Source organism: Brachyistius frenatus, unplaced genomic scaffold (assembly GCF_029030835.1).
Source record: "Brachyistius frenatus isolate BFR_SWC_R1_liver_20210118 unplaced genomic scaffold, ASM2903083v1 Contig_65, whole genome shotgun sequence".
In the NCBI taxonomy this organism is placed as follows: Eukaryota; Metazoa; Chordata; class Actinopteri; family Embiotocidae; genus Brachyistius; species Brachyistius frenatus.
Genome location: NW_027210664.1, coordinates 1,515,001 through 1,536,038, shown reverse-complemented (window position 1 = coordinate 1,536,038; position 21,038 = coordinate 1,515,001). Strand labels below are relative to the sequence as shown.

Genomic DNA, 21,038 nt, shown 5'->3' with positions numbered 1-21,038 from the left:
AGGGTTTAAATGCACATTGTACTGTACATGCTGGGCTTTAAGGATAAGTCTGGTGTTTTTTTTTTTTTAGACTGAATTTTGTCATTTTTGGTCATAAGATGAGATCAGATATAATATATATTTGTCTCACTGTCTTAAGAAACTGTAATCTGACAGCTTTGAAAGTGATTCTATCCTACAGCAGTTTTTCTGTTATTTCCATTAACAGAAAAGCTCCAAAACTGCTCTTTATAATATTTAAAAACTTAAAATCATGCCGTTTTAACCTGTGTGAGATGAAATTAAGCTTTGACCCCAATCTGATATTGTATAAATCATCAGTTCAGTGGAAAACATGACTTGAGTGTGTACTAGTATTTCTAAAAGGGAAGTTATTGTGCAACGGGACAAAAAAAAAAGGGTAGTTTTAACAACTATTAAAAGCTCAGTGTAATTAGATTTTTATGAAAAATATTAATGTTTTTATGCTTGTGTAACATACATTTGTCTAATTTGGTAAAATTTGCAAAGCCAGGCTTGTACATTCATTTTAAAAATAACTATTTAGTGTTTTCATAGGAAGAAAAAAAAAGGAAAAGGGAGTTTTGTCAATAAGGATGTCAGTCTTATTATTATTATTAGTAGTAGAAGTGTAATAGTTTGAATAATCATTCATGTCAGTCTGGAGCTGGTACATTTAAGTTTTGCTATAATTTATTCATATTCATTAAAGATAGGAAGATTAAGCAGAGCAGAGAAAACTTTTTTGTCCTTCAGTGTTTGGATGCAACTGCTTAAATTGTGTGTATTTTTTTAAAATAAATAATACAAATCTGATATCTCCATCTTTGTTGGTGAGAAAATACTACAGTACATTCAATGTTGTTGTTTTGTTTTTTGTTTTTTTTAAATCAACCGCGTCACTTGTGTTCTCGCGAGATGTGCGCAACAGCGCCCCCTTGTTTGTGTGTGGAAACGCAACGAGAGGTGTGAGGAATACTCCGCGGCTAACGATAGCAACGTACACAAATAGGGAAATAATTCACTTTGGGTCTTCGCTGACACTTTAGGGTCCTACAAAAGCTGCCGGAAGACATAATTTCGACTAAACCCTCCGTTTCCCGCTAAATTCCCACCGAGGCGGGCACCGAGAACGAGAGACTCCCGCTAATCCTGTGAAGAGGGGGAGCGGCCTTGCTTTTGTAGCCGGCTTCCCGGTGCAGCTCGGGCGGCTAAGCACCGTCACCAGAGCCCGGTGCTTCGGCTGGCTCTGTTTTTCTTCACGCCAACAAAACCGTCGGAGCCGCGGAAGTATTTTTTTTTTTTTTAATTTTATTTTATTTTATTTGCCACCGCTTCTCATTCACCCATTTCTTTCCCCGTCGACGCGCAGCTGTCGGCGTTTCTCGCCGGAGAGGAGCACTCGGAGCCGGGGCGGCCTGTTTTGTTTTCGAGCCGCCATGAATCTCTGCGAACAATAACACGAGCACAACGAGCCTGCCGAGGGGGCTGCCCTGCCGAGCCGAGCCGAGCCGAGCGGAGCGGAGCCGGAGCCGCGGATGCCCCCCGGTGTGGGATAATTAATGCACCTCGGGATACCGGCTCTGGACCGACGTGAGAACCCGGGACGAGCATGCACGCGGACTATGGAGTTATCTCGGGAAAACCACTGCAAACCGGAGCACTTTGTCACGACTGCCCCTGTTTGAGTCTGTGGAGCCGCTGCAGCTGCAGATAGCTGACCGGCTGCGGGTAACGTTAAACGTTAAAAGGCCACCGGCGGAGGAAAGAGCGCCGCACGATGCTTTGTCTCGTCACAACTCGCGCATGGTGTGGAACCGAACCGAACCGATGTGGGTGAACCGACGGTTCTGTGCACGGTCGACCGCCCTGTGAATGCACTTAAAAAAAAAAAAAAAAAAAAAAAAAAAAAAACAACAACCCTCCCATCCGAGTGCTCCGGTGCTTTCAAAGCGGGGAACATCACAACCGAGGATGGGTCGGATGTGAGTCGGGGATGAGTAACCTGGATTGCTCCGTGCTCAGACTGCTCTACATGCGGGGTTTACCGACGGGGAACTGAAGCATCCATCTATGCTCGCTTCAAAGCCACCAGACTCCCTTGACAAAAACAGCAATTTTACTTTGCGGGACGCGGGAGCCGCGGCTCTCTCGCCGGTTGGGTCGCTCGTGTTACCGTGTGACTTTTAACGTATTAATACACCTTAACGGACCGGACCGGACCGGAGCCCCGGGCCAGGCAGCTGAGATGAACCCGGTGAATGCGACCTCTCTCTACGTGTCCGCGAGCCGGTCGGTGCTGCAGTGCGACCCCCGAGACCCCCGGGCCCTTGCGGAGCTCTGCAAGCTGCTGCCGTTTTTCCGCCAGTCCCTGTCCTGCTTGGTCTGCGGTGAGTGTGTGTGTGATTTTATATTTTGTATTTTTAATGTGACAAATGGACTTGGTAGAAGCGTGTTTGTTTTGGGAGAGGGTTTCGGTAACGCGCGTTGTTGTCAGCTGTCCTCGCAGTGGGAGCGAGCCTTTAAATGATGCTGCGTTCAGGCACCGTCGGAAATATCGGAACTAGAAGACCAGTTGATCTGCAGTGGTCGGAAATATACACTACAGTGCTGTGATAAAGTAAAGTATAGTTTCCTTCGTGCATCTTGATACACAATATATTATAGTCACGTTTGTTAATTCATTTAAAGGTTTATAGGTTATGACAACCTCATGAAAATGTGTCACGTGTGCCCGTCAAACTGAAGCCAAGTAGTAGTTTACTTTTTAAAGTTTAGGTTGAAACATGTCAATTCACGCAAAATCAGACAAAAAACATACAAAGAAGTAAATAGAATAAGATGCTAAAAAGATAAAATATGTTGATGAATAGTGAAATTACGAATAAGACCGCTGAGACATATGTATGCATGAGGTATCATTGTTTTGTTTAAAATATTTGTTGTTACACCCTCATACTACTATTTAATATAATGTATATGGAATTATAAAGTTATTAAGGCGTGAAATAAAATGCATATAAATAAAAGCATTAGGACATTCTTGACAGCGAGTACTTGTAATGTTCAGGTACATATTATATGTTAATACTTCCTCCACCACTACAAAGATTTGCAGCATAAATACACTTTGTTTACAGATACGAGTTGATTTGACATTGACAAAAGAAAATCACAGTAAATGTGATCTGTCTTTTATTACATTTTTATGAGTCCTTAACATGCAAAAAGTCACACAACTCTTGTCCCTCGATCAATGAGACGTTCAGGGAACACAGCTCGTTTATGTCTTTCCCTTTTCTTCTTTTTTTTTTTTTTCCCATTCTGCCATTTAAAATAACATAAACCATGCAAAGCTGCCTTTGGCTCGTGACATGTATTAAATTAAATGGCGTTTATGAAATCCGGAGGGCAGTGAACGCGTCACAACTCAAAGCTACACCCATCATGACACACCCCCCTCTGTGTGCTGCTTGGCAGCATCGGGGCGTCTCTGTTTATCCTGTTGAATAACAGGCCCTGCACGCGCCGGATGATACACATCTCATCTTTTATTCATTTTATTTTTTTTCTCACCCTTCCTCAAATACATCAAATAAAACTCACGAGGACAATACTTAAAGCGAACACGGGAAACTTAAAGGGGGACCGGCTTGTTTACAGTGTTTACTTTAATATATAGACGCTTATAATTGTAAAAATGGACTTAAATCAAAGCCTTGTTTAAGCTTCTTGTGTTAGAAAGTAAATAAACTCAACCTTTTGTTTTGTTTTGGATGAATATTTAATACACGGTTCTCACTGTTCATATAAAATGCAGCGCTTTTTTTACACCGAGTCGGTATTCTGTTATACAGAAGAAGCTATGGTTCACTTTGGTTTGTTTTTTTCTCAGCAAATAGATAGATATATGGATTATTTATGGTTTATTTATGAATTATTGGTGTATTTCTTTCTTATTTTGGCACGAAGTAAAGTTGATTTATTTTTCCTGTGGTTGCTAAGGTGGCCCCTCGTCATACTTAGATATAACCTCTTCCATCTGTATAAACAATAGATCAATACGGTCCATACGATGTGTTAAATATAGACGTGGGGTTTCTCAGACAGGCAGCGCCAGTGTGTAAGGTCGCTTGTTTCTTATGAATGGACCTTCATCCTTTTTTCTTTCTTTTTTTTTTTTTCCTCCGTCTGCAGCTGCATCTCTCTCGCGGCCAGCGTTGCTAAGGAAGCTCCTCTCAAAGAGCAGCTGTCAGTCAGTCGGGCGCACCGCCAGCCACCGCTCAGCTTTACAAATACATGTCAGTTAGGAAGCCGTCGTAAAACACGGCAAAGAGGAACCGCTAGAAAGCATCTTATCAGATCGCTTGGACATCAAACGTGGGACATTTGTTTGGTCAGATGAGGATTTTATTGCCGTGCCGCCGTTGCTTTTCCTGCATCCTGTGAAAGTCTTGTCGGTTGATCGTCAGCGTGTTGATGTCTTCTCCGTTCTCTCCTGTTCCAGGTAACCTGCTGCAGGACCCCATCGCGCCCACCAACTCGTCATGTCAGCACTACGTCTGTCGAGGCTGTAAAGGTCAGAGGATGCAGCTGAAGCCGTCCTGCAGTTGGTGCAAGGACTATTCCCGCTTCGAGGAAAACAGGCAGCTGTCTTTGCTCGTCCACTGCTACCGGAAGCTCTGCCTCTACATCACGCAGTCGCCGCTCGCCCCGCACATAGCCAGCGCCGCCGGCGACTCGCCGGACCTCCAGGCCGTCCTCAACGAGGGCCTCACGTTGGCGGAGAGCGAGCCGGAGGCCGAGGACTTCCCGGATTCGGTCGGCGCGTCGCAGGCGGCGACCGAATCCGAAGCGGTTCAGCCCGACGACGCGCCGCGGGCGAAGGAGCTGAAGGGGGAGGAGCCGAGCCCCGCGAGCGTTAACGGACTGCACGATTGTAACGGCCTGGTCAGTTCGGACGCGCTGCAGCCCGTCACCGTAGAAACAGGCGGAGGCGTCGCCAAGCAGGAGAGCTTCTCGGAGGAGATCCCGGTGTGCGTGGGCACTGGGGAGGCGGGGCTTTGTGACATCAGCACATTCGGGGACGACCTGAAACACGGCGGGGGGCCTTTGTTGTTGAGCGTGGAGGAGGTGCTCAGGACTCTGGAGACGGACGCTGAGCCCGACCCCACGCCGGAGCCCGACCCCCCGACGGACTCAGTACCTCAGTCGAGCCTCAACGGTCCCCACTGCCCCTCTGGCCCCGACTCCTTCCGCCTCATCCCCCCCCTCCCCCCGGAGAACAGCCCTCATCCCCTCCAGCTTCACCCGCAGCCCTCGCTGCAGCCCCCGTCGCAGCCCTCCGCAGTCGTCCCCCACGTGCCCCTCCGCTGCCACCGCAAGCGTTCCCGCTCAGAAAGCGACAGCGAGAAGGTGCAGCCGCTCCCGATTTCCAGCCTCCTACGAGGGCCCCCCGTCGGTGCCAACAGCTCCCCCCACCACCCGATCCTCGGCGCCACCACCAAACAGGAGCCCAAGTTCCCCGCGGCCACGGCTCACCCCCACTTAGCCCCGGTGCCTAACGGCGGCCCCCCGAAGGTGGGCAAGACGGTGCTCGTCTCCAACAAGGCGCTCAAAAAGACTGTGGAGCACCACGGCGCCGCCAAGAAGGCGTACACCAAGGCCCGGCAAGGGGCCCCGAAGCCCCGCGCCCAGCCCCGTGAACGAGTACCCACGCACCCCCACGCTCACCCCCTGGCGCACCCACCCAGCCCCTCCAAGCCACTGTACAAGAAGCCTGTGGAGAAGAAGGGCTGCAAGTGCGGCCGAGCGACCCAGAACCCGTCGGTGTTGACCTGTAGGGGGCAGCGTTGCCCCTGCTACTCCAACCGCAAGGTGAGACCGAAGCTACACCCAGTCCTCATAATTACAGCTGCACCACTCAGTTTTACTGCTGATGCTGCAAAATATAACTCACAACATATATTCTAGTATTTTTGTATTTAAATACCTGTTTTTTCTTTCCATTGCAACAGACTCACTAGATTATTGTGTTGAACAGCAGCAACTGTTTTGGGGTTTTTTTTGTAATTTTTTTTGAATGTACATAAGCTGGATGGAACAAACCGACAAGGTAAAAAAAAAAGTAAAAATTTTGCAATTCCTATCTAATAAATATGTATTAAATTATAAGCTTTATTTTTTTTAAGTCATCAAGAAAACAGTTTTTATCGACTTATTGGAGGCAGACTTTGTTGTTTTGTTGCTGAAAAATATTTAACTTAAACAAATAAAATAAAAAATATTATTATTTTGGTTATGTGCACGTCAAACATCGTTAACCCTGTATTGTAACTAAATGTACGTGGCCTGCTAAGTAGTGCTGTCGCGATCATGAAGTTTTAATTGGCGATTAATTGCCATAAAAACCTTTAGCCATTTTAATAATTGTCTTTTTATGCCACTATTATGGTTTGAGCTAGTATCTAAATTGATAATGTTTATGCTCATTGAAATGCGATCAGTTGAATACAAGATGAACAGCGGGTGGCGCTACGTCTCAGCTCGTCACTTGAAACCGCAGCAGAAGAAGAAGAAGCGTGGAGATGAGATGACGTCATTAAAACATCAAAGTGGAAATATTGACGTCATCCAGCTGTTTATTACAGACAGGGATGGAAATGATTCTGATTATGATGCGAAGACGACGAAGACGATGAAGACGATGCTCAAATACGACTGAAAACGGTTTGAGCTGAAGGTCGACTGACTCGGATCTTCTGACGTATCACACCGTCCTCATCAGCAGATGTAGTTTAAGACGAACTGTGAACACGGAGCTGTTCGAACGCACAATAATCTGGACTCCGGGTCTTCATCATGTGGTATCGCGTCGCTGTGGTTGTTTATGTTGTTGTCGGCCGTGGTTGTTTATGTTGTTGTCGGCTGTGGTTGTGTCCTCCAGGCTTGTCTGGACTGCATCTGCCGCGGCTGCCAGAACTCCTACATGGCCAACGGGGAGAAGAAGCTGGAGGCCTTCGCCGTGCCGGAGAAAGCTCTGGAGCAGACGCGACTCACGCTGGGCATCAACCTCACCAGCATCGCCGCCGCGGCCCTCCGCAGCCCGGCCAGCAGCTCCCCCGGCAACACCCTCCTCAACGTCACCACGGCGACGGGGGCGCCCGTCACCGCCACCTTCCTGTCGGGGGCGGGGCACGACAACCGGGGCTTCGACGACTCGCTGGAGATGCGCTTTGACTGCTGAGGGCCGCCGCCACCTCTTCCTCCGGTCGGTCGTCACACGCACATTCCCCCGCCTCGCCCGCCGGGTCGCGCCCGCCGGGTCGCGCCCGCCGGGTCGCGCCAGGGACCTGCCGTGGCGGAGCCAGAACAAGGCAGCTACAGCGACAGGCGGTAGAGAGGGTCACCAGCCGAGGCTGAGGAGTCGCCCTCCGTCCAGCGCCCGGAACTGCACCATGCTTGTGGTCTTGCGTACAAAGAAGAGAACAAGAGAAGAAGAAGGAGGAGGAGGAAGAGGAGGAGGAGGAGGAGGAGGAGGAAGGGGAGATGTAGCGTTAGTGTCTGTGCAGAGATTTAATTTCAGTGGGGTTGGAGGTTTTTTTTGTTTCTTCTCTACTATGGGTAATGTGTAGAGCATGTTGTGTAGCTCAGTCAGTGTTGACCATGGTCGCACACCTGTGTGTGTGTGTGTGTGTGTGTGTGTGTGTGTGTGTGTGTGTGTGCGTGTGCGTGTGCGTGCGCGCATGTGAGTGTGTATGTGTGAGAGGGAAGAGTTTGGTTTGGAGATGAACCTTATTAGCAGGAACGGAGACATCATCATCATCATTCATCATCATCATCATCATCATCAGAGACTGGTGTAATTTATAGAAAAGAAAGAACTTTTTGTACGTGGACTCATCAGTTTCCATTTAAGAAGACATTTTATGATATATTTTATAAGTTACATTAAAAAAAACAAAAAAACAATGGAAGCCGGTGCCGGGGGGCGAATCTGCATTCAACCAGATTATTTTCACACTGGTAAAAATAAGGTAGATGGCATTTTGTAAAACGCAGCGAAGAGCGCCGGAAATACAACAAAACGTGACGTTATATCAACCGAAGCTCTTGAGTCACGAGAAGAAATGAAAAATAAATCCTATTTGTGATATTGTTTAGCTGAAGAACCAGGATGTGAACGAAACACCACCAGCCAAGTTTTTGATTACGCCTGTTGAATGTTTATACTTTGTGTGCCACCGTCATGACTACCAAATATTATTCTAAGATGTTGTTGTATACGTTAAAAAAAAAAAAAAAAGACATTTTGGAGTCAACAAACCGTCGGGGCTGCAGGACGAAAACACGGGCTGAGAGTTCCTCTTATTTATCGTTTGTGTGTTCTTGTATTAAGCACTTTTTTCCCCCACTGGCTCACACACACACACACACACACACACACACACACACACACACACACACACACACACACACACACACACACACACACACACGGCTGAAAACTGGCGTTACTCGTGTTAAAAGCTCTGGTTGACTGCAGGCCCTGCGCGCTGTTATTCACACGTTTGTTTTTTTTGGTTTCTGGAAGCTACACATGCTGCTAAAAACTACAAAGGACTCAAAGAAGGAGAGCACACCTGTTTTTTGTTGTTGTTGTTTTTAATAAGTTGCGTTAACATCATTTGCAGTATTTATTGGACGTCTCCTAACATCGGTCACATGTTGGGCAGCAGCCCCCCCACCCCACCCCACCCCTCCCGTCCATCTGACAGTTTCTGTCTCGGTTAAGTTGCCGTCTTTCTTCTTAGTGTTAGTTTTTCTGGTGTCTCCAAAAAAACAGTTTTTGTTCTCCCTCTGGGCATTTAAATACCTGTAATATAACTGTAACATATTTCCACAAAAAAGAAAGAAAATCAAAAACTTAGAAAGTTGTTGTGTGATCATTTTTGTTTCAATCGTTTGTTCTGTCTGCACTGCTGAAAAATCGACACTAGAGGGCAGTATAGTACTTCATCTTGCAGTATTTAATAGTCACCAGCAGGGGGCAGATTGCACCTTTAAGAATTAGGAATAATTTCACTATAAAGGTAATTTATATGCTTTTTATTTTAATTTTCTGTCTTTTTTTATTTTCAGGGACTTAACTTAATGATCTGATGCTATAAATCTGTTTTTATTTGTACAACCTAAAATTTTAAAGTTTTTTTAAACTTCAGAAATTACTGATTTAGCTCAGATGAACAACTGATCTAAATCATTTTGTGTTTTAATTATGAAAAGTGAAGTAAGTTACAAACAAAATTGTCAGGGTGTTAAAAACTTTACAGCACTTTAAAAGTTAAAAACAAATCGCAGTGTATTGAGCTTTGTTCTCCTTGTTTTGGGCTGCTGTTTTGTTTTTGTCGATAATCATTGATACTAAATATAGTGAATATTAACATTATAAGTTTAAGATAAAATACAGAGAACTATAAATGATTGTATTCTCATGAGAAACCTTCAATGTCTCAAGTAACTTCTAAAAAAGATCAGGAAAACAGAAACAACAACATCCTGGTGAAGGTAAGAAATCAACATATCGACCTCACTGATCTCACAGCTGCTGCTAAACACGTTTGGTTTTTTTAACTCTTTATTTCACATATTTACACACAAACACGTTGCTTATTTACATTCACATTTAATCCATCTGGTGCACACTTCGTTGTTTTTTGTTGAAGCCACCTGATTATGTGTGTCTGAAGCCTTTTTCAGGTGTTTCGAGCTCCGGCGGACGAAGAGGAACGACCGCAGGTGGACGTTTCCTGTTTGTCCACGTGGACGCCGTCTCGGTTCAAAAACAAAACGTGGACAGATTTGTCGCGGTAAGACCCTCCTCTCGCTTCAAAACACCGATTTCTCTACAAACACACAAAGCCTCGATCAATTAAAATGACTTCTCAAAGTTTTTACATTCATACAAAAAAAAAAAACAGTTTTGGAGAAATGGTTCTGTTTTGCTACATTTTACATAAGTGCAAAAGTGAGTGTTGCATTCAGGTCATGTTGGAAAAACCAGTGATTTGTTTGTACTTAAAACTTGCCACAAATAAAAACACATGTTTTGAATGAAGGTCACAAGTCGTGTCTGAAAGCTATCGAAGAAATCCAGTAAGGAGAGCTTCAGTGTGAAGGATTTATGGGAAGTATTGGCCGAAATTGAACGTAATGTTTTTATTAGTGTAAAATCAACTGAAACTAAGGACTTGTGTTCTTTCTTAGTTTAGATTTTGGTATCTACATGGGGAGCGGGTCCTATTCATGTTTCTACGGTAGCCCAGAAGGAACAAACCAAGCACGGACTCTGGAGATCTATCAATCTGCATCCTCGCCACTAGATGTCACTAAATCCCTGCTCCTCTAAATTGTGTTTTTCCTTTTAGTCAAATTGTTATTTCCTAGATCAAATAAAAGCACTCAAGTTCAATCCAGATGTTCCCCCATCTACTTATCGTTATGATTGTCCGCATTGTTTACTTTAATGGTTCGTTACACCTACTTGAAGAAAGCAGAAACGGGAAAGCAACACATTTGTGTGCCGTTTGGACTCAAGACGCCAGCGATCGCTCTCCGAAGTCTGCAGGTCACATCTGCAGTTAATCCAACATAACACGAATACCAACATTTAGGGAGCGTTTAAAACACCACTTGGAGAGAAGCTGCGGAGGACGAGCCAACGTGCTGGACGACGACAGCCGAGGGAGAGAGAGAGCGGCTGCCAATGAAAACACACCACGAGCTCTCAGCTCCAAGCAGCAGTGGGATGAAGTTTACTGTAAAACTCAGGTGAAGTTGCACCTTCTTTTTTTTTTTTGATTTAATCTTTCAGTACGTCATCAGCAGCCCGTCTCTTCACTGTATTTGGTCGCGGAAAACTGAGTCTTAAGTTCATGTTTGACTCAGAAGAGTTCACGAAGAGCTCCAGACTCCGTTTTAAAGGCTTATTAGAAAAATAAAATACCCCAAAAAACACAAAAAAACTATAGAACAATATTTACATCTTTTAAACAAACACACATCCAGAGATTCACCTCACTTTTATGTGGGTCAACTCAAAAATATTGTTCATCTGATGAGTGTTGTTTTTGTTTTTTTTTACAAACATTTCTTTATGGCAGAACTTTATTTATTTTTTTACAGTGTAATTTGTGTCTATTTGAATTTGTAAAACGCAGCTGCTTTTGTGTCCCGTAGTGGCCGAGGTTGGTGCCTCCCGCGCCCCCTTGTGGAGAAACACGACGCCGCTGAACGTCAGTTTGTGAGTTACGCACCGAGCTATGAATCGTAAACGAACAAAATATTAATTTCACGCCCACTTACACGAAGTAACTTGTGTAGCACGATAGTTGGTGTTAAAACGTGACGGTTCGACCGTCAGCAGCAAACTCAGAGGCTACAAAATGAAGCCTTAGCAGAAAAACTACAGAAAAAACTGCAGTTCCAGAAATGGCCACTTGAGGCTTCCTCGAAACGCGAGTTAATCCTCAGACCTCTTTTTTTATTTTACAGCAGAAATAAACGTGTTCACGGCCTCTTTTTTTTTTTTTTTTAATTTTTAGGTTTGATAATATAAAAAGGCTCCTTCTAGTTTTTTTTTATAGGCACTCTGGTTTTCACGCACAACTGCTTTAAGGTTTTACCAAGAAAAACATAACAATAAAAAAGTCCTACTTAACTGCTAACCGGTAAACAAAAACAACTCGTGGATCGATACCTCCAGTATATTTTGTAATAAACAAACTACAACCAGATAAATCACAACCAAATAAAACAACAGCGCCTGAACGCGTTGCTCACTGACTTTCTATGAGAAACAACTCGTGCTGTTGTCAAAGCTGTAAATTAAAGGCGGAACTACAAATATTATCGCCGGCTAGGTTGTCTGATTTGTTTAGAAAACTAATGTGAAAATAAGTAAAATATTTTTGCATTTATAATTTCCCTCAAACACTTCTGCCTTAAAGAAATATTTGCACAACAAAAACTGAAATCTCTGTCGAGCCCAAATCCACGAGTGCTTTAAAAAAATAAATCCGCTCACAGACTCAAATCCACGAGTCTCTTCTCCACCCACCGATGTCCTCAAGGTTTCTGATCCTCATGAAAAGGACAGACTTCCCGTGACTCACTGTTGCATATAAAAAAAAAACGTTTTTTTCTTTGGAGAAGTCGCTCGGCTGCAGAAGTTGATGTCTGAGGTTTCCTCAGGTCGACCTTCAGCCTCTGGTCCTCTAGCTGATGAGGAACGCCCCGAAGAAGCTGCTCTTCTCGTCCATGTCCACGGCGGAGGCGTTGGTCACCGTGACGAACAGGCGGTCGCCGCTGCTGAGCGGGAACAGCCCCCCCTGGTGGGCGGAGTGCAGAGAGAACTGGGAGCCGCGGGACCAGCAGGAGGTCCGGCTCGTCTTCATCAGCAGGATGGGAACCGGGTAGGAGGTCACCTGGCGGGAGAAGAACAGCTGATGTGAGGTTTAATGCTGTCGCTCAGATTTTGGCACCAAAACCACCTGCTTGGTTCAGGAAACATCATGATTTGGATTAAGATGAGTAATTTTATGCAAGTAATGTATGTTAAATATGTTAAGTTATGTCAGTAATTTACTTGTTACTTGGAACAAATCTTAGGTTTGTGACTGACAACGGTGTCGGTCAACATCTGGACGATTTGAACAAACTAACACGTCCTCAAGCGAACCAAAAAATAAAAATAAAAGAACAGGATGTGAAATATTGATATGACTTCCAGATGCAGGAAACTATGTATTTTTGTGTAATTTTGGACGATCATTATTATAATATTTATTTAAAAATGCACTGTCTGCCATAACTATGACAATCACCAAACAAAACAAAGCTTATAGTGAAGCTATAATGATTCAGGTGATGTGAAAAACCAAAGACACAAACGCAACACTAGAAAACATCTCAGATCAAATTCCTTTATTTTTTTGTGGCCAAACAAATGACTGAATGTTCCTTTAAATGGTTCATCAGTCAGTCAGTCAGATATAATCCGTATAATAAACTAGAAATATTGTCACGATGTCATTTGATATGAATCCAACATCTTTCTCATGTTTACCGTCCAAGAATTTCATTAGATTACAAGGAAACTTCATATTAAAGGTTCATTGTGCTGATTATAAACTACTTTTGGACCTCATGATTTTATTTAGTGACACATGCTTCCAAAATAATTCATCTGTTCCAGATTTAGTTTCATTTGACAAAGCAGAAAGATGTTTTTTTTGTATTAATCATCCGAGACGCTGTGATGCAACACATCCTGGATTCACATGAGTCGGTAGATTTTTATCAGTCAGACTCGGGAGGACGCCACCGGTCCAACACACTCGCCTGTCAATCATCCGTCTGCGGCGTCCAGCGCAACACAAACTGAAAGATCGCCCGTTCATTTACAGACGTGCCAAGTGGACGAGACGGGCTGGACTTATTTTGGAGGAATTTCTGTTGAATCGAATAGATGCAAATCCCGCCAAAATAAGAGCTGGAACTTTATCGGCTGATCGCTTGCATGCAGGTCAAACGGATGAATCACAACGTGACGAGAGATGAAAGTGTCCCTCACCTTTTTATAGACGTACTGCAGCAGGGGTCGCCCCCTGTCCTCCGCCTCCTCGCCGTCCTCGCCCTCCTCCTCCAGGGAGTGGGTGTGTCTGAAGTAGGTCTGGGCATAGACGTAGTAGAGGCCCGGCTGCGGCACCACCAGCTCCCCGTCCACCAGCTGGACGTCCTGCAGGAAGGCCAGCCCCTTCTGCCCCTCCCACCACGAGATCTTCTGGCCCTGGACGCGCCGGCCGGCCGACACCGGAGCTGAGGCAGAGAGGACACGCTCGGGGTGACATCACCGCAGTGCAGAAGGACAGAGGATTTAACATGAAGACGTTCGGCAGCCGTCCCAATCGTTTAAAACGTCACAGCAGGACGCCGGCGTTTAACACATCCGATTGGTTCCTCTGTCTAAATTAAGGGCTGAGAGACGAAGGCTGATGTAAATCATGCAGATTGTGAAGATTATATGAATAATCCTGGATTAGATCACGTATCACTTTAAACTCCCACCGATTATAAATCCGTTTAAATTCATTTAAAACATGAAATGATAAAAATACAAACTAGTGGTCGAAATTATAACCTTTTTAAATCAAAATATTATCTTGGCGACTCATAATTTTTTACTTTTTGTTGCCAACTTTTCATCCTTTTTCATTATTTCTCTTTTTCTTTGCAAAACTTATGAATCATGCACTTTTTATTTATTTTACTTTACTTGAGATGTGTTTTTACTTTGTGAACACATCTGTATCAAGTAGGAGCCAATTCAAACAGACTGAATTCATATCTTGTCTTGTTCACACTCCTTTAGTTCAAAACGTTATTCTGATTTATTGACGACACCATAACCAAAGTAAAATCCCTCCGAGTCTCGTCAAACATTCACAAGCAGCTCTGACCGGTCAAAAAAAACAAAAAAACACGACCCAGATGAGCTCATCAGCCGGACTCACCTCCTCCCTCTCGCTCCAGTTTGGGCACGAAGCTGCCGGTGACGTGAGCTGCGACTTTGGGGCGAGGCGAAGCCCTGTCCTCCATCACAAGTGAGGGCAGCACACGGGACACTTCATCTAATGTAGAGAAAGGGAAGAAAAAAAAGAAACGAATAATAATAATCATCTGTTTGTTAACGTGTGGAGGAAATCCTGCAGCTCGTGTTGTAGTTTTCTCACCTCTCACTGCCGACGAGATCTGCCTTTGGTACCGCTGAGACAGAGACTGGAGGGGAAAACAGCAGAAAATATTTATTCAGGAATGAATTTGGAAACATGTTTGCGGTCGGCTTTACGTCGGGATAAAAAATAAGATAAAAGCAGTTTATCACAGACTTTTATTGAAGTCTGACATCTGTTTCCTGAGCAGTAAAACAGGATTGAAATCATTTACCACTGCTGGAAAAAAACTAAAGAACACGACACTAAATGCTCAATCATTCATTTAATAAACATGTCGTGAAGCACTTTATCTGCCCACAAGAAGCATCAGCTCCAACCGCCGCGCTGCTCCACTCCACTGAGATCAGGACGAGGAGGTGAATAAGAAGGAGTCTTGGTGTTCCCTGGAAATCAACCTCCTCCTCCTCCTCCTCCTCCTGTGTTTTACGCTCCTTTATCCCTTGATAATCTACGTAAATCTGGTTTAAATCAGTTTATTTGGCTGCAGAAATGTTAAAGGAGGCAGTTTGAGAAAATGTTGAGACAAACAAAGACTTATTTTTAAAGGATAAATAAATGTTTCTTCCATAATATTATATGTAAATAATTATAGATAACGCGTGTGAATCGATTGCAGTTCTCCCCGGTAGCCAGCAGGGGTTGCAGCGATTAATGGTTTCCCCTGTTAAAAATATTTTGACAGTTTTGGCAATAACTCGGGAGGCCATTGAAATAAAATAACACGTGTGAAGTTTATTTACCGGCTTACAGTCAGTCGAGACTTTATGAGAAAAAAAACATGTTTTACTCTCGCAGTCTCTGCAGGAGACGGGAGCTTTATTTTGAAATTCAAAGCCAATATGCGGGTTTACTCAGTTAGAATAAATCATTTGATTTATTTGTTTGGCACCAAATTTTGTGACAGCGACTCAAAAATGATTATTTAAATGTGGAACATGAGGAGCCTTTTAAATTGAAAACACTGTTTATCTGGAAGTTTCTCCCATTTATGACAGAAAAACAACTTTAACTCATAGTTTTTTTTCAGGTTTTCTAAAATTCACTCCCTCTAAATGTTTCAGCTATAATTCAGAAGCAGATCGTCACAAATCCTCTTGGAATCACTCGCAGTGTTTGACCTCAGCGCAGAAACTCTTTTAACGACATAATGGAGGAAAGCTGTTGTTCCAACCATTTAGATTATGTCTGCATCACTCACTTAACATCATACATTTAATTTAATATACATTTCTTGACGCCAGTGTGTCAGTTTAATGCTCTGTCGCCCCGTTGCTTCAGCCCAGACTCAAATATCTCAACAACTATCAAGTGGCTCGTCATCAGATTTGACTCAGATGTTGATGCTTCTTGGATAATAAATCCTACAGACTGTGAAATATCCCCCAAGATCACCGGACCCACATTCACTGTCTGAGTATTTGCTGCAGGTACCAGTCAGCTGTGCAGCCTCAGGGCGCAGCTCGTCTCGTTATAACCGAGCAGCAGCTGGATCTTTTTTTTTTTTTTTTTTTTATCTGAATGTGAAGCAAACAGTTCAATAAAACATGTTTCAGAAACAAAAGTAGTCAATTTCATTTTCTGCAGATGTTTCGAAGAAGGATATTATCGGATTTTCCATGGCCCATAACTTTAAATTCACTTTGTGTCCTGAGTTTAAATGGATGTTCGGGCTCAGACTGTCCCGCCATTATGTCTGTTGTTCTGAACTAAATTTAATCAGTCAGAAAATACCCGAGTCGGGTATTTTTCAGCAGCAAAGTCAGACGAGGGAAGCAAAAGCAAACAAAAGGCACAAATAGCAAGTCAAAGAAAACGTGTGTGTGTGTGTGTGTGTGTGTGTGTGTGTGTGTGTGTGTGTGTGTGTGTGTGTGTGTGTGTGTGTGTGTGTGTGTGTGTGTGTGTGTGTGTGTGTGTGTGTGTGAGAGCAGGTGAATGCATTCCTCTGCTGATTAAACCACAGGATCACATCACATCTCCAGCTATGAAGGAGCTCATTGTGCGCCTGCAGACAGTGCATTTTTTTCTGCTGCTAATGTTCGCAGGAAGTCCCTCATAATGATAATATAATGACCCCCACCTCTTCTCCACATCTCCCTAATAAAGATGGCACTATTCTACATTTTTCTTACCACCAATGAATCCCATCAAAAGACGGAGATTATTATTTCCTGGATGAAAGTGGAGCTTCATTTAACTTTTTCTCATCTTGAAATATTAAAATGTTTCATCATCGAGGGAAGAACCTGCCAGCTGTAAAATGTTTGGTTGCATAACATAACAATAACATTTCTTTAATATTTGCAGCTGAAGTGTGTTTGTGTGGGTGGGGTGGGGTGGGGTGGGGTGGGGGGATTAGTAAAGCCTCCAAAATCCAGTGGGTGGGGAGTTTTGATGAAGACCAGACAGAAATTAAGTTTGGAGATCTCAAGCAGCTGGCCAAACAATCAGTCATTAATACAGACGACAAATACAGATTTGTGCAGCTCGTTTTGTGCTAGTGACAGTGTGTGTGTGTGTGTGTGTGTGTGTGTGTGTGTGTGTGTGTGTGTGTGTGTGTGTGTGTGTGTGTGTGTGTGTGTGTGTGTGTGTGTGTGTGTGGTGTCACACCTTCTCTATGAGCAGGTGGAGCTGCTGAGTGACCTGCCAACACGGATCCCCTCGAACAGCCGTGATGCTCTGCAGGTCGGTGCCTGTCAGGCAGGAAACGCTGCTCCGGGCGAACGTCTCCTTCATCTGTGGGAATAAAAGTCGAGACGAACATCAGACAATCGGAACGTCAAACATTCCCGACGCAGGTATTCCCGACCTTCATTGTTTGTTTGTCAGTAAAAAAAAAAAAAAAAAAACATGTTTAAAGATGTTTGCTTGCTATTTTATTACATTCATTTGTCATGTTTTTTCAATAGAGAGATAAAGCATAACCCTTTTTTTTTTTTTTTTTAAGATAGCAATCACTGCCGTAAAGCCTGAGTCAACATCACTTCCTGGCATGCGTCCCATTTCTTTGCTTTTCTTCTGTTTACGTTTCGTTTCCCACAATATTCCCTCTGCATCTCATCTGGGTTAATGTTTAATTACTGTAAACACGGGCTGAGAGTTGTACTGGACTCCATCCAGGTAAGCAAAGGACTGTGACCTCACCAAAACAAGCCGTCCAGCACACGCACGCACGCACGCACGCACAGGCAGCTCTCTAAACTCTTCCTGATTATCACAGCTAATCATAAAAATAGCTGCAGTCCACAAGAGTTCTTCACTTCCTTGTTTGCTCTGGTTCTGTGTTCGTATGCAACTGCGTTGGGTAGAACTGATTTATTTTAAACGTGAAAGCAGGAAATGTGGCCTGCATTCATTGCATTGTGCAAAAAACAGAAGAAAAGAAATCAAACGTGGACTATTTGTGCTCTGGAGCGCAGCAGCAGAACCGGAGCGCACAAAGACGAGTTCAGCGTTTTCTCCAAAGTCTGTCAGCGCTCATCTGCGCACGAAAAGTCTGCAGAAGTTACAGTTTAGTGTTCAAGGTCAGCAACGAGCCCAACATTGATGTGGCTGCATCAAAAAAAAGAAAAACACACACACACAACAGCCTCGCGTCAAGCTCGCGGGGCGCAACGCAACGCAACGCAACGCAACGCAACGCAACGCAACGCAACGCAACGCAACGCAACGCAACGCAACGCAACGCAACGCAACGCAACGCAACGCATGGCGATGCGTAAAAAGCCTCCGCGCGCCTCCGGCTCGTCAGTCCGAGTCTTTACTTTGTCCTTACCGAGTTGAGCGCTGCGGTGAAGTGCAGCACGGTGATGGTGACGACCACGGTCTGCAGCAGAACCGCCACCAGCAGCAGGACCCCGAGCCTCGGACTGGAGCCCGTCATAACGACAGACCGCCGTCCGGTACCCGACCAGCGCCGTCACCGTCCCGTCCCGTTCTCAGACTTTCAGAACAAGAACAATGGCAGAGAGCTGACTCCTTCACTTCTACCCTCCCCGTCCCCTGCAAGCAGGAGGAGGAGGAGGAGGAGGAGGAGGGGGGGGGCGTGGCCGACCTGAAGAACAAGAGTTTTGGACTCTTTGAATTTCTGCTGGGGAGATTATTGTTTCATTTCTCTGCTGGAAAAACACAGATAGCATTCTGTAGTTTATTGTGAACGCTCGTATCGTTTCTGGAGATCTCTGCTCTAAGTTTCACTGTGAGAAAAAAAAATACACCTCTGACACGACCTGGGATCAGGTTTTTAAAACATGCTCAGAATAGTTCAGCAGCTGGATTCTGGCACAGACGACTTTTATTAAGTTGTTCAGGACTTAAAACTAAAGATCGAATCGCTCATTTCAAATCTTCATGGTTTTAAATAGTTGAGTTTGGCATCAGTTACATGAGAGAAGAGTTTTCACGGGGAGAAGCATACATTTTCTTCAAAGCCTTCACAGATGCTCCTGGCATTTCTCTTCACTTTTATTTGTTTCAGCTCCAGATCTATTTCACCATGTCGACACTGTTCATGCATGATGTAGCTGTCTGAAAATATAACCACCTGTTTGTTATATATTTACGATAGGAGGTGTTTAATCCATTTTATTTGAGGCTTTCGGACATGTTTTCTCTTTGATGACGAACATCCGAGGTGATGCTCTTCACCGACGGCACTTTCTTGGAAGCTGGCGTGTTTTTCCTCATAAAACCACGACGTTCTCGTTCGCTCATCGCGGCTGCCGAGGCGAGGCCTGTTGAAAGGATGAAGTGAGCTGCAGAGAAGTTTGAGCGTAGATGATAAATGATGGAGTCAGGATGGACGAAGCACATCTGTTACGCAATTATCTCGCAGCTTTGACCTTTAACCTTTTGAACGATGTTTTGTGTCTGTCGGTGGTTGGAAGACGTCCTCTGTCGTTTCTAATTAACTTCATGTAACTTCAATTTAAACCATCGAATGGGAGTTTGGAGATCGCTGTTCGCTGGAATTAACAACACTTTTGATCAAAAGTCTGAATTTCTTGGTTTTGACAACGTCTTTGCTGTTCGGTGATTATTGCTGGATTAACTGGAAAAGCACATATTGTATATTTATAAAATTACAACGATATGCATGAAACACTGTTTTTAAGTGGAATGATTGTGTTCTGGTGACGTGGTGGTGCAGCTGGAAGTCATCTCCCCTTCAGTCCTTTTAGCTGTTTCAGTGCTTTTCATGCTAACTCCGCAGTTCTTCTTCTTTCTTTGTTATCAGAAGCTTCAAAATAAAACATATCACTTATGTGCAAGGAGGAAAAGTAGTTTTGGTTCCTAACCAAGTAGATTTGGTTCCTAACCAAGTAGATTTGGTTCCTAACCAAGTAGTTTTGGTTCCTAACCAATTAGATTTGGTTCCTAACCATGTAGTTTTGGTTCCTAACCAAGTAGTTTTGGTTCCTAACCATGTAGTTTTGGTTCCTAACCAAGTAGTTTTGGTTCCTAACCAATTAGATTTGGTTCCTAACCAAGGTGATTTGGTTCCTAACCAAGTAGATTTGGTTCCTAACCCTAACCATACAGTTTTTGCCTACTTAAAGTCCCAAAAGCCTCCAAATCCTTCAGTATTTGGATATTTAATCATTTCCTGAAGCCCCTCTAAACACTCACCAATTAATTGTTGATTTGCTGTGAGACATTTTAAATGTCGTAAACTTTTTACGGCTTTTATTTAGACGGACCCCCCAAGAAAGGATGAGAAGTGTTAGAAAGCGGTAACATCATCCTCCGCCGGTCGGCGTTGGGAGCCGGTCTGGACGTGTTATCATCAGTACGTGGTTGTGCGGTGAGGCGGGCTGAGCCTATAAATGGATCCCCGTCCTCTCGGCTCATTCCTGCATCTGCAACATCTGGCCTCAATCTGGTTTCTACGCCCCGCCGTCCCTCGGGAGACGCGCTCCCCGCTTAGGTTTCACTCGGCTCCGCCTGCAGCGCCTCCTGGGGGGCGACGCGCTCGGGAAACGCCGAGTGTGTGTTTTACGGAGAGTGTGGAGAACGTGAAGGTCGAGACCGTCCGCGACAGCATCCTCCGTACAGACATCAACACTTTCACACGGACTTTCACCGCGTCCCTTCAGAGGATGTCGCATTGACTTCCATTCACTCTCTGGGGGGACGAGGACACGTCCCACCCCCAAAAAACACCAGGTCTCGACCCCCGAAATAAATCTGAACGAGCTGCGAGTCGCCGTGACGCGACTTCGGTCCCCACGCGGTGATTCAGACACG

At 44.4% G+C, this 21,038-nt stretch overlaps 2 protein-coding genes across 2 annotated transcripts; one reads left to right on the top strand and one right to left on the bottom strand.

Annotated features, from left to right (window-relative positions):
• The first annotated feature begins 955 nt into the window (after positions 1–955).
• Positions 956–8,495, top strand: msl2b (MSL complex subunit 2b). Its single transcript, XM_069706813.1, has 3 exons — positions 956–2,390; positions 4,508–5,877; positions 6,947–8,495. The coding sequence occupies exons 1-3, from the start codon at positions 2,249–2,251 to the stop codon at positions 7,244–7,246; spliced, it is 1,812 nt and encodes a 603-aa protein (XP_069562914.1). The 5' UTR covers positions 956–2,248; the 3' UTR covers positions 7,247–8,495.
• Positions 8,496–9,619: 1,124 nt separating this feature from the next.
• Positions 9,620–18,776, bottom strand: tnfsf10 (TNF superfamily member 10). The gene is made up of 6 exons (XM_069706815.1): positions 18,568–18,776; positions 17,403–17,528; positions 14,793–14,838; positions 14,574–14,690; positions 13,634–13,878; positions 9,620–12,485 (listed from the first exon to the last, which is right to left on the bottom strand). Exons 1-6 carry the CDS (start codon positions 18,673–18,675, stop codon positions 12,276–12,278), a joined length of 852 nt encoding a protein of 283 aa, XP_069562916.1. The 5' UTR covers positions 18,676–18,776; the 3' UTR covers positions 9,620–12,275.
• Between the last annotated feature and the right edge of the window lie 2,262 nt (positions 18,777–21,038).

What these genes read in the sequence shown, in the direction of transcription:
- msl2b (XM_069706813.1), top strand. Translation starts at nt 2,249, where the DNA reads ATGAACCCGGTGAATGCGACCTCTCTCTACGTGTCCGCGAGCCGGTCG. An exon ending in CCTGTCCTGCTTGGTCTGCG is followed by an intron (nt 2,391 to 4,507) that starts GTGAGTGTGTGT and finishes CTCCTGTTCCAG; the next exon opens with GTAACCTGCTGCAGGACCCC. An exon ending in CCTGCTACTCCAACCGCAAG is followed by an intron (nt 5,878 to 6,946) that starts GTGAGACCGAAG and finishes TGTGTCCTCCAG; the next exon opens with GCTTGTCTGGACTGCATCTG.
- tnfsf10 (XM_069706815.1), bottom strand. Translation starts at nt 18,675, where the DNA reads ATGACGGGCTCCAGTCCGAGGCTCGGGGTCCTGCTGCTGGTGGCGGTT. An exon ending in TCCACCTGCTCATAGAGAAG is followed by an intron (nt 14,839 to 17,402) that starts GTGTGACACCAC and finishes TTTCCCCTCCAG; the next exon opens with TCTCTGTCTCAGCGGTACCA. An exon ending in GATCTCGTCGGCAGTGAGAG is followed by an intron (nt 14,691 to 14,792) that starts GTGAGAAAACTA and finishes TCTCTACATTAG; the next exon opens with ATGAAGTGTCCCGTGTGCTG.